Raw genomic sequence first — 9,220 nt, 5'->3', positions numbered from 1 at the left:
CAAGTTTGTCGAGCACTCGAAACTAGATGCTCGAGTTGCTCTTGTTGGTTTAAAGTTTTGCGAGGCACTTATTAAGTATACGCAGAGTGGTACACTCCAACAAAATGAAGCCAGTCCCATGCAGCAGCAGCAGCAGCAGCAACAGCTGTCAACGTCTGTCGGAGCTCTAGGTAAATTAAGATTGATGTACGCAACGTGTACAGTTGCAGAGCCACTGCAATTTGACCCTGCACGCGCAGCAGGTGCCCCTAGAAGTTGACATCAGCTAGAATCTACGATTAGGAATGCTCGATCCACACAAATTGGGCTATCGAACTTATGGGGCTTATCGAGCAGTTAATTGACCATTGGCGATATTGTTAGTCTGTACCCGATATCTAGGGCTGAATTTTAGAGATTAGATAGTTGTTGTTTGCTTTAATTGGCGACAAGTTTATTACGCAAAGATCAGAGCTGTAAGACGTTAGCTTAAAGACTTCACTGTTCGCTGCTCAGTTGAGCTGGTAGTAGGCGCTAATTACTTGGTAGATCCAATCCACATAGGCGGGCACCGAGGTGAAGACCGTCGGCCTATTGGCATAGCCGCAGGGCATATAGCTCCAGGAGCCCAGGCCCGCCAGTTCAGCTGGTCCGTCGATGGGCCAATAGACCAGGGGGCTGCCGCCATCGCCATAGCATGCCTGTACCTGGGCGCACACCTGCCTCTGCGAGAGCGGCGCATCCGTGGGCAGCAGCTCCGCGCAGCGCGTGCTGTTCATCAGCGCGGAGAATCCATATTGTAGCTCCTTAGAGTACGCATCACCGTCGACATCGGTCAGACCCCAGCCGTAAACGGTGGCCGTCTTGCCGCTGTAGTCCTCATCCAGATCCGGCAGCGCTATCTGCTGCACACGCGCCGAGTACACAAATGACTCAGAAACGTGAAGCAGGGCGATGTTGTCGCTGCCGGCCTGGCCGTTGAAGGAGCGATGCGTCGAGGCAAAGTCCACGTAGCGCACCTGGGCGTCGCTCACGTTGGCGCGATTGGAGAGGCCCGCATAGACGGCGTTGCCAATGATCTCGCCATTAAAGCTGCGCCACTCCTCGCAGCAGTGGGCAGTCGTGAGGATCCAGCGCTTGCCAATGATGGCACCTGCGCACTGATGACTGTAGGTCAGCGGGGTGAGGCTCAGCGAGACAAGGTAGGGCGCATTGTCCACGCCCTGCACATCGAATCCATCAATAATGCGCGACGTTATTTCCATTGCCTGCTCGTTCTGCATCTTCTGCATTATACTCTCCACCACTGATGCGATATTCCTCTCAGCCAACTCCTCATAGTGACCCGACAGCAGGTGCTCCAATTGGGGTACCTGAGACCTGGCCTTGGCCTGCGCCAAAAGTGGCAGCAAGGCTAACAAAATTTTTACCACCAACATAACGTTACGAATCGTTGCGAACTGCGATTGTTGTGAACCATTCCCGGAAGCTCTCAACACTTATATACGTAGTCGTCCAGTGGAGCTTTACGATAAGCAGTGAGGGTAACAAGTGCGATTAGTATTGAAGCAGAGAGATAGGGAGAGCGTGCAGAGACTAGAGATGGCAGCGTGTTGGACTTTTCTGCAGTTGCCACAAATTGCAAATTTCCACGTTGCTTAATGATTATCATTGTTTATTTTTTTTCTATCCATACATATTCCATTTAAGCATTTTTAAAACTAGAAGAGAAACATTTTTTTTTTCAAAAGGTTGTTGACGTTGTGCGTGTTCGCAATCACGAAGGGAAGTCACGACCCGCTAAAAGTGTAGCAGAGCGAGAGAGAATTTCCCTTTTAATTAACACCTTGATATAGGTTGGGATATTTGCAATTTTCACTGCCTCAATATATATTGCTATTAATTCATGTTTTAATTTCGTTAGTTTGATCAATCCTTGGGTCTTTCAAGAAAATATTGCTATATCTTCCACAATTCTTACGTACGAAATTTTTAAATTTTGATAATGGTTCACAGACCAAAAGAATTATTCACTAACTTTTGAATATGTCTTTTGATTCCTTGGAATATGTCTCCCTGTTTCTTTTTATCATGGTACTAACAATCAAATTTCAAACTGCCCTATGCTCCTTTAACATGTACTAACTTATATCAGCATCGGATTTCTATATCATTGAGCACCTATAGGAACAATTGGCCGAAAATCTGGATTTTTTCTTGCTCTAAATTATTTTAAGCTATATACAATTATCTCTAAGCCCCCTTTTCGAGATATCTATCCACTTGTTAGATACTTTGCTCTTAGAACTCTTAATATTACTAAAGCCTTTTCTTCTTTTGATTTCCACAAAGACAATTAATGAAAGCCTAATTGGATTTTGATATTAAGCGGATTATGTCCTTCTAAGAAACATTTGAATAGATTAATTTAATTGTAGAGAGCTTGTAAAGATTTTTTTTTTTTAAATTCAGCGTGGCCGCAGTTTAGTCAGGCGCTTATTAGAGGATTCTTTGTGCCTGGTCGGAGCTTAATTATCATCGTTTAGCTGGTCTTCAAAGTGGCATTCATGCCACATGTTCTGTACTTTCCTCGCCGTTGGGCTTTTCCCTGCGCTGTTTAGTTATATGTGTACACATTTGTTTGAGGCGCATGTGTGTGGGTGTGTGTGTGTGTGTTTGTGTGCGTGCGGTTGCACAAAGTCCAAGGCCCGCAGCGGCGTAAAATTTGCTTTTAATTGGCTAAGCCCGTAAAATGAACACCATCTGCCGCGGGCCAAGCGCCGGACATTGTCCACTCTTTTATGTAACCGCCAAGGACGCGTATCCCTTTATAGACAAACACACACATACGTATAAATATATATATTTAGCGGCCTTTTATGAGAGGGGAACTTAGGCTCGGGGCGACCTTGCACGCGTGGCTTGTCAACACCTTAGAGCCCACATTACACATGCTAAAAATATAGCAATTATCGAGGGCCCAACACGTACAACGTGTAGGGATTGTAGAAACTTGGGTTTCTGGTTCTACATAATGCTTTTTAGTATTTTTAATGGCACGCTTCTTTGGAATCCCTATCCTTATCAGCTGGATTTGTTGGATTAGCTTAATTTCGGTTGGTTTGGAAAAATCAAGTCATAAAATTATATTATTATAATCATTATCGTAAATCCATCTTTTAATCGGCCGATAACAACGAACTATAAAAGTTCGCTGTCACGCCAACGACTCAGTCATTCGGCGTCCATTGCTTTGAGCAGAATGAAAGTACTCGCTGTTACCCTGTTTGCCCTGCTGGCTGCCAGCGCCCAGGCTGGCAAGCTGACAGATACCTTGGCCAAGGTTATTCCCAGCTTTGCCACCGGATTTGTGATCAACGGCACCGAAGCCGATCCCCATGCGGCACCCTACATTGTCTCACTGGGCACCAAATTCGACAAGCACTCGCACATTTGCGGAGGCACCATCATCAACAAGGAATGGATCGTCACTGCCGCTCACTGTATCTCCCAGCCGGTTGGCATGAGCGCCATTGCTGGTCTTCACAAGCGCGCCGAGGTAGACGAGCGCACCCAGCACCGCCAGATTGACTTTGGCCGCGTCCATGAGCAGTACACCGGCGGCGTTGGTCCTTTTGATATTGCCGTGTTGCACGTGAGCGAACCCTTCGAGTTCAACGAGTTTGTCGGCCCAGCTACCCTGCCCAGTCGTGAGGAGATCCACGAGGGTGAGACCCATCTGTACGGTTGGGGTCAGCCCAAATCCTACATTTTGACTGCCGCCAAGACACTGCAGACCGTTACCACCGAGATTGTCAACTACGATAAGTGCAAGGAGGTTCTGCCCGCCGATGCCCCTCTCGCTGAGAGCAATGTCTGCTCCGACTCCCTGCAGCAGAGCATCTCCGCTTGCAACGGTGACTCCGGCGGCCCACTGGTCGTTGAGCACGAGGATGCTGCCTCTGAGCTAATTGGTGTTGTCTCCTGGGGCTACATTCCCTGTGGCTTGGCCAACTACCCCTCAGTTTACACTCGCGTCTCTGCCTACATCGACTGGATTGCCAAGATCCAGAGTGCCTACTACATTCTGAACTAAGTTCTTAAACTTTTTAATAAACGAACTTGACTCTGGTCAAGTCCAGTTGGATTATTAAGGACAAATTGCATTTTTATAAAGCATGTGATCTTCATATGTCACCATACCTAATAACAATATACTATCTCCGATTATTTAATCTAATCTCCGATAATTATTGGCTAATTTTGGCTGGATTAGTGTAGCTTTTTATGGACTTTGGTTAGGGCACGTGTACCTTGTTAAGGGGCGTATGTTAATAGATTAGCTAAAAGCAAGTTAGATCGTTTGGGTCGGGGAGAAATGACTGTTGAATACTTTGTTTATTGTGTTATTATAATTTTAGATCGGTCGAGAAGAGGGAAAAGAGTCTGATTATTATAATTTTAAATCAGCCGAAAAGAGTTTGGAGTAGTGAATGTAAAACTGTAAGCACAAAGAAGTTATTTTCAAATTGTAAATTTAACAAATATCAATTTCTGCAATTAGTGAAAGGGACTTTAATTTAAAACGGATTTAAACGTACACTTTATGAAAAGAATATACTCTTTTTCACTTTGTGAACAGAGTACAATTATCAGCTATAGTATTGCAACCAATCGGAGCACACGCAAGAAACTTTTATTGAGTTATCTATAAGTGTCTAGGAGTTTCTTGTTCCTATTGGCCACCTTTTGTTGGTTCATGTTTCCGAGCTATATCAATAAATTAATGTGTCTGAAGATAAGCAGTATTAAGTAAATGGCTTATATAAATACATTTGTAGAATTTTTGCAAAATCATTTTATGCAGCATAATTGAATAAATATGACTTTGAATTCTGCGTATTTTGCATAAATATTAAAAGGATTCCTGATATGTAAATTTCCTAGAAATGGTTGACTGACAAAATAGGTTTTTAATTGGTAATATTACGTATAAATATATAATATACCGCTTATTAGCTATTTCATTCCTTTGGAAAATATTTAATATAGTATATGCGATATTGATACCATTCTGCTTATACAAAGAGAGCATACTGAAACTATTAAATGATGAGATAGGCCAATATATCCTGAAAACAAAACAGGGTTTGCTATGGTTGACTATAGTATAGCAATCCAATCTGACCGGTTTGGACATATGTACTGCCTGTAAAAGAAAGCTTAAATCTTAGGGCCCAGCTTGCATTTAAACATACAGGCCCATAGACAAACATCGTTAAATCGCTAAATGCTAACCTTTCGTTTTTCATCAGCAAAGTTATTTCCAAAAGTCTAAGATACTTTTCATCTCAGGTGCCAATAATTGACTCTTAGGTAACTTTTCTAGACTTTTCTTGAAAAGCACTAAAGATGTGCGAAAACTGAATGTCTAATCGATATATATAAAACTTGCAGTTTCTGTTGAAAGCTTTTCCATAATAAATGATGGAAGCAAACGAGTACATTTTCTTAAATATTCTTTCAATATTCGAATTATGTATTGCGGTGGTATTCTTAAGTTATCGAAACTATCGGACGGAGTTTCGGACCATCGCTCTTCGTTTGCCAGGGTTGTCAAAATATTGCAGTGGGCTGCTCGCTATTTAAATCTTATCAGGCGATGAAAGATCCCAATTAGCTGATTAGTTGGAATATTGATAGATGGGAATATTTGTGTAATAAAATATGATTATCGTCCTAGGGATATCTGTATCATAAATCTATCTGCTAATCTGCCGATAATAAAGCTTCTTCTTCCGGGCTGATGGCCCTATAAAAGGTTGTATCTTATCATTTGGTTCATAATTTCAAGGCATTCAACCGGAATGAAAGTACTCGCTCTCACACTTTTGGCTCTTTTGGCAGCCAGTGCTCAGGCTGGCAAGCTAAGCGATACCTTGGCCAAGATTATTCCCAGCTTTGCCACTGGATTCGTGATCAACGGCACAGAAGCCGATCCCCATGCGGCACCCTACATTGTCTCCCTGGCCTCCAACTTCAATAGTCACTCGCACAGCTGCGGAGGCACCATCATCAACAAGGAATGGATCGTCACGGCCGCTCACTGCATCTCCCAGCCGGTTGGCATGGGCGCCATTGCCGGTCTGCACCAGCGCGCCGAGGTAGATGAGCGCACCCAGCGCCGCCGGATTGACTTTGGCCGCGTCCATGAGCAGTACACCGGCGGCGTTGGTCCCTTTGACATTGCCTTGTTGCACGTCAGCGAACCTTTCGAGTTCAACGAGTGGGTCAGCCCAGCTATCCTGCCGGGTGTTGAGGAGATCCACGAGGGTGAGACACATCTGTACGGTTGGGGCCAGCCTAAGTCCTACGTGTTTACGCCCGCCAAGACTCTGCAGACCATTACCACTGAGATTGTCAACTACGATAAGTGCAAGGAGGCTCTGCCCGCCGATGCCCCTCTCGCTGAGAGCAATGTCTGCTCCGACTCCCTGCAGCAGAGCAAATCCGCTTGCAACGGTGACTCCGGCGGCCCACTGGTCGTTGAGCACGAGGATGCTCCCTCTGAGCTAATTGGTGTTGTCTCCTGGGGCTACATTCCCTGTGGCTTGGCCAACTACCCCTCAGTTTACACTCGCGTCTCCTCCTACATTGAGTGGATTGCCAAGATCCAGAGCGCCTACTACATTCTGTATTAACTTGTGAATTTGATTAATAAATTTTGCCTCTAATTAATATTTAATGCGCAGAAGGAAACATCTCTATACTTAGAAGGTACCAACTCTATAGAGCCTTATGCAGATGTTTCTGTGTCTCTAAGAACTACTTTCATAGTTTTTAAATATGTATCTTAATAAAATTATTAATCGATTCGATCATATTGCTACTCTTGGAACTGTCGCTTGAACACCGTAAAACGAATTTAAAATATATAACTTCCAAATAATGAGGCTGAGGTACGGTATTATTTTTACGATGTTTGTGACGAAGCTTGTTAATTATACAATCTGGCAACACCAAAAGGGAGTAGAGTATGTTTGCGAAATATGCTGTGGCTTTGTGAAATAACTTAAGTTGGGTGACATGGGAAACTTTTTCATTTCGGCTTGGACAAGCCTTTCAAAATTTACCCAATCTGATGTCAGCGTTAGCTACTCGTAGATTTCTATTACTATTACAAACATAGAACTATTTGTTCAAGCACACAACTATTAAAATAACGCAATCTGGCAGCACTAGGAACTTGTGTGCCATTGTTAAGTTGGCTGCGGCAGCGCTTACTTAATATGGGCAACGAGCTATTCAGATATTATATTTATACCCCCCGTAAACGGTTGTAGATTCCGATTGCAAGACATCCAATAAATTGTGATCAGCTGTGTCACTTGTCTGCTCGATGACCACATCGAGAACTTTTCAAACGCTCCTATGCTTTACAACGCGCGCCCAATCAGACACATGATCTTGCAGAAATGAAAATAATTTTTCTTTGTTTATACAGATTACTTTTATATATGGTCGGCAATAAAGTAAACCGATTTCGTGATTTACGAGCCACTTGCCAAGATATTTATTTACGCATAGACGATCAACGTATCGAAGCAGGAATCATCGAACTGGGCCAGCCCACTTGAGGATGATATCGATCTAAAGTGGGTCTGCGCCGGCGATTAGTGGACCCGATCTACGTATCGCATCAGGAATCATAGAACTGGGCCAGCCCTCTTGAGGATGACTAAATGATTCCATCTATTGCCATTGATACCGATCTAAAGTGGGTCTGCGCCAACGATTAGTGGACCCGATAGCGCTGTCTGGCGGGCAGAGTGCACTCTGGTTAATCGGGACACGGTCAGAAGCGGCACAAAAGCCGCTAAAACAAGGATCGTAAATTTGCCACAAATCTGCGGCGCGTCGCTTGAATGACTTCCATAAAGACCAGTTGCCATTGATAGCTATCGATTTGATAAGGATTGCTCTCTGATAAGGCCCCAACGCTGGCTATAAAAGGGCAAGCTCTGGCTACCGATGGCACACAGTAAATGGTGAAATCAGCAGCTGTTAACATGAGACAATTTGTGGTGCTACTTACACTGGCCGTGGTCTCGGCTAGTGCCAATATCATTGCCTGGCCGGGATTCCCGGAGGGCCGCATCATCAACGGCCATGAGGCCAACTCTGGCGAGGCGCCCTTCATTGTGTCGCTGCAGTCGACCAGCAACTCGCACTACTGTGCCGGCTCCCTGGTCAGCGATCGCGTTGTGCTGACCGCCGCCCACTGCATGACCTATACCACATTCCAGGTGGTCGCTGGCGCCCACAGTCGCACGGACAAGTCGGCGACTCAGGTGCGCAAGGGCAGCAGCGCTCGCCAGACGGTGCACGAGAAATACGGCGGCGGCGTTGGCCCCTATGATTTGGGTCTGATCTTCCTGGAGGAGCCCTTCGATCTGACTGTGCTGGCACGCGATGGCAGCGCACCCGTCTCGACCATCTCGCTGGCCACCAACCAGTTCACGGCCAACACCGATGGCGTGCTCTTCGGCTGGGGACGCGACAACTCTGGCTCGTTGCCCGACAAGCTGCAGAAACTGGACGTGGACATCATCGGCTATGCCGATTGCCTGGATGCGCTGCCACGCGGCAACAGCCTGGCCGACAGCAACATTTGCAGCTACACCGCCGGCACCACCGATGGCGCCTGCAACGGCGACAGCGGCGGTCCTTTGGTTAACAAGAAGGCCGACGGCAGCTACCAGCTGGTGGGCATTGTCTCCTGGGGCTACACGCCCTGCGCCAGCACCAAATACCCCTCTGTCTACACCTACACGGGCGCCTACTCCGACTGGATCAAGGAGCACAGCAATGACTACTAAGGCTAGCCAATGAAAGAATAAATGAATTGAACTTTCGCACTACTCACATCGTCCCATTTGATGAACTTCTCGCCATCCTGCAGAGCCTGTGGCACCTCCACGGTGGCCGTCGATATGTAGGTGCCGCCTGCGCTCATCATCCTGTTGCCCTTCTCTGTGCTATTTGTTGTCCTCAGTTAATTTCGTCCGACTCTTGTGCGTGGATTTGCTTCAGGTTTTCTTTTCAGCTTCAGGGCTTAGCCGCTGTGCTGCATTTCCTTTGTTGAGTTCGTTTCGCTTTCAACTTCAGTGGTTCTCTCAATTGCTGTTGTTGTTGTTTTGTTTGAGTTTTCTGTGCATACAAATGAAGCCATTTGACCGTG

The 9,220-nt window shown here is 45.7% G+C and overlaps 4 protein-coding genes across 4 annotated transcripts; 3 read left to right on the top strand and 1 right to left on the bottom strand.

Moving 5' to 3' along the window:
• Window positions 1-405: 405 nt before the first annotated feature.
• LOC115759165 (lectizyme) lies at window positions 406-2,184 on the bottom strand. Its single transcript, XM_030700034.1, has one exon. It carries the CDS (start codon window positions 1,416-1,418, stop codon window positions 492-494), a length of 927 nt encoding a protein of 308 aa, XP_030555894.1. The 5' UTR covers window positions 1,419-2,184; the 3' UTR covers window positions 406-491.
• A 1,052-nt stretch (window positions 2,185-3,236) lies between these two features.
• LOC115759166 (lectizyme-like) lies at window positions 3,237-4,200 on the top strand. Its single transcript, XM_030700035.1, has one exon. It carries the CDS (start codon window positions 3,242-3,244, stop codon window positions 4,073-4,075), a length of 834 nt encoding a protein of 277 aa, XP_030555895.1. The 5' UTR covers window positions 3,237-3,241; the 3' UTR covers window positions 4,076-4,200.
• A 1,646-nt stretch (window positions 4,201-5,846) lies between these two features.
• On the top strand, window positions 5,847-6,724 carry LOC115759167 (lectizyme-like). The gene has a single exon (XM_030700037.1). It carries the CDS (start codon window positions 5,847-5,849, stop codon window positions 6,678-6,680), a length of 834 nt encoding a protein of 277 aa, XP_030555897.1. The 3' UTR covers window positions 6,681-6,724.
• A 1,315-nt stretch (window positions 6,725-8,039) lies between these two features.
• Window positions 8,040-8,900, top strand: LOC115759168 (lectizyme). The gene has a single exon (XM_030700038.1). The coding sequence runs from the start codon at window positions 8,049-8,051 to the stop codon at window positions 8,856-8,858; it is 810 nt and encodes a 269-aa protein (XP_030555898.1). The 5' UTR covers window positions 8,040-8,048; the 3' UTR covers window positions 8,859-8,900.
• The last annotated feature ends 320 nt before the right edge of the window (window positions 8,901-9,220 follow it).

Source organism: Drosophila novamexicana, unplaced genomic scaffold (genome assembly GCF_003285875.2).
Source record: "Drosophila novamexicana strain 15010-1031.04,08,12 unplaced genomic scaffold, DnovRS2.1 tig00000193-arrow-pilon, whole genome shotgun sequence".
NCBI classification, from domain to species: Eukaryota; Metazoa; Arthropoda; class Insecta; order Diptera; family Drosophilidae; genus Drosophila; species Drosophila novamexicana.
This window is presented reverse-complemented; position numbering and strand designations above follow the sequence as displayed.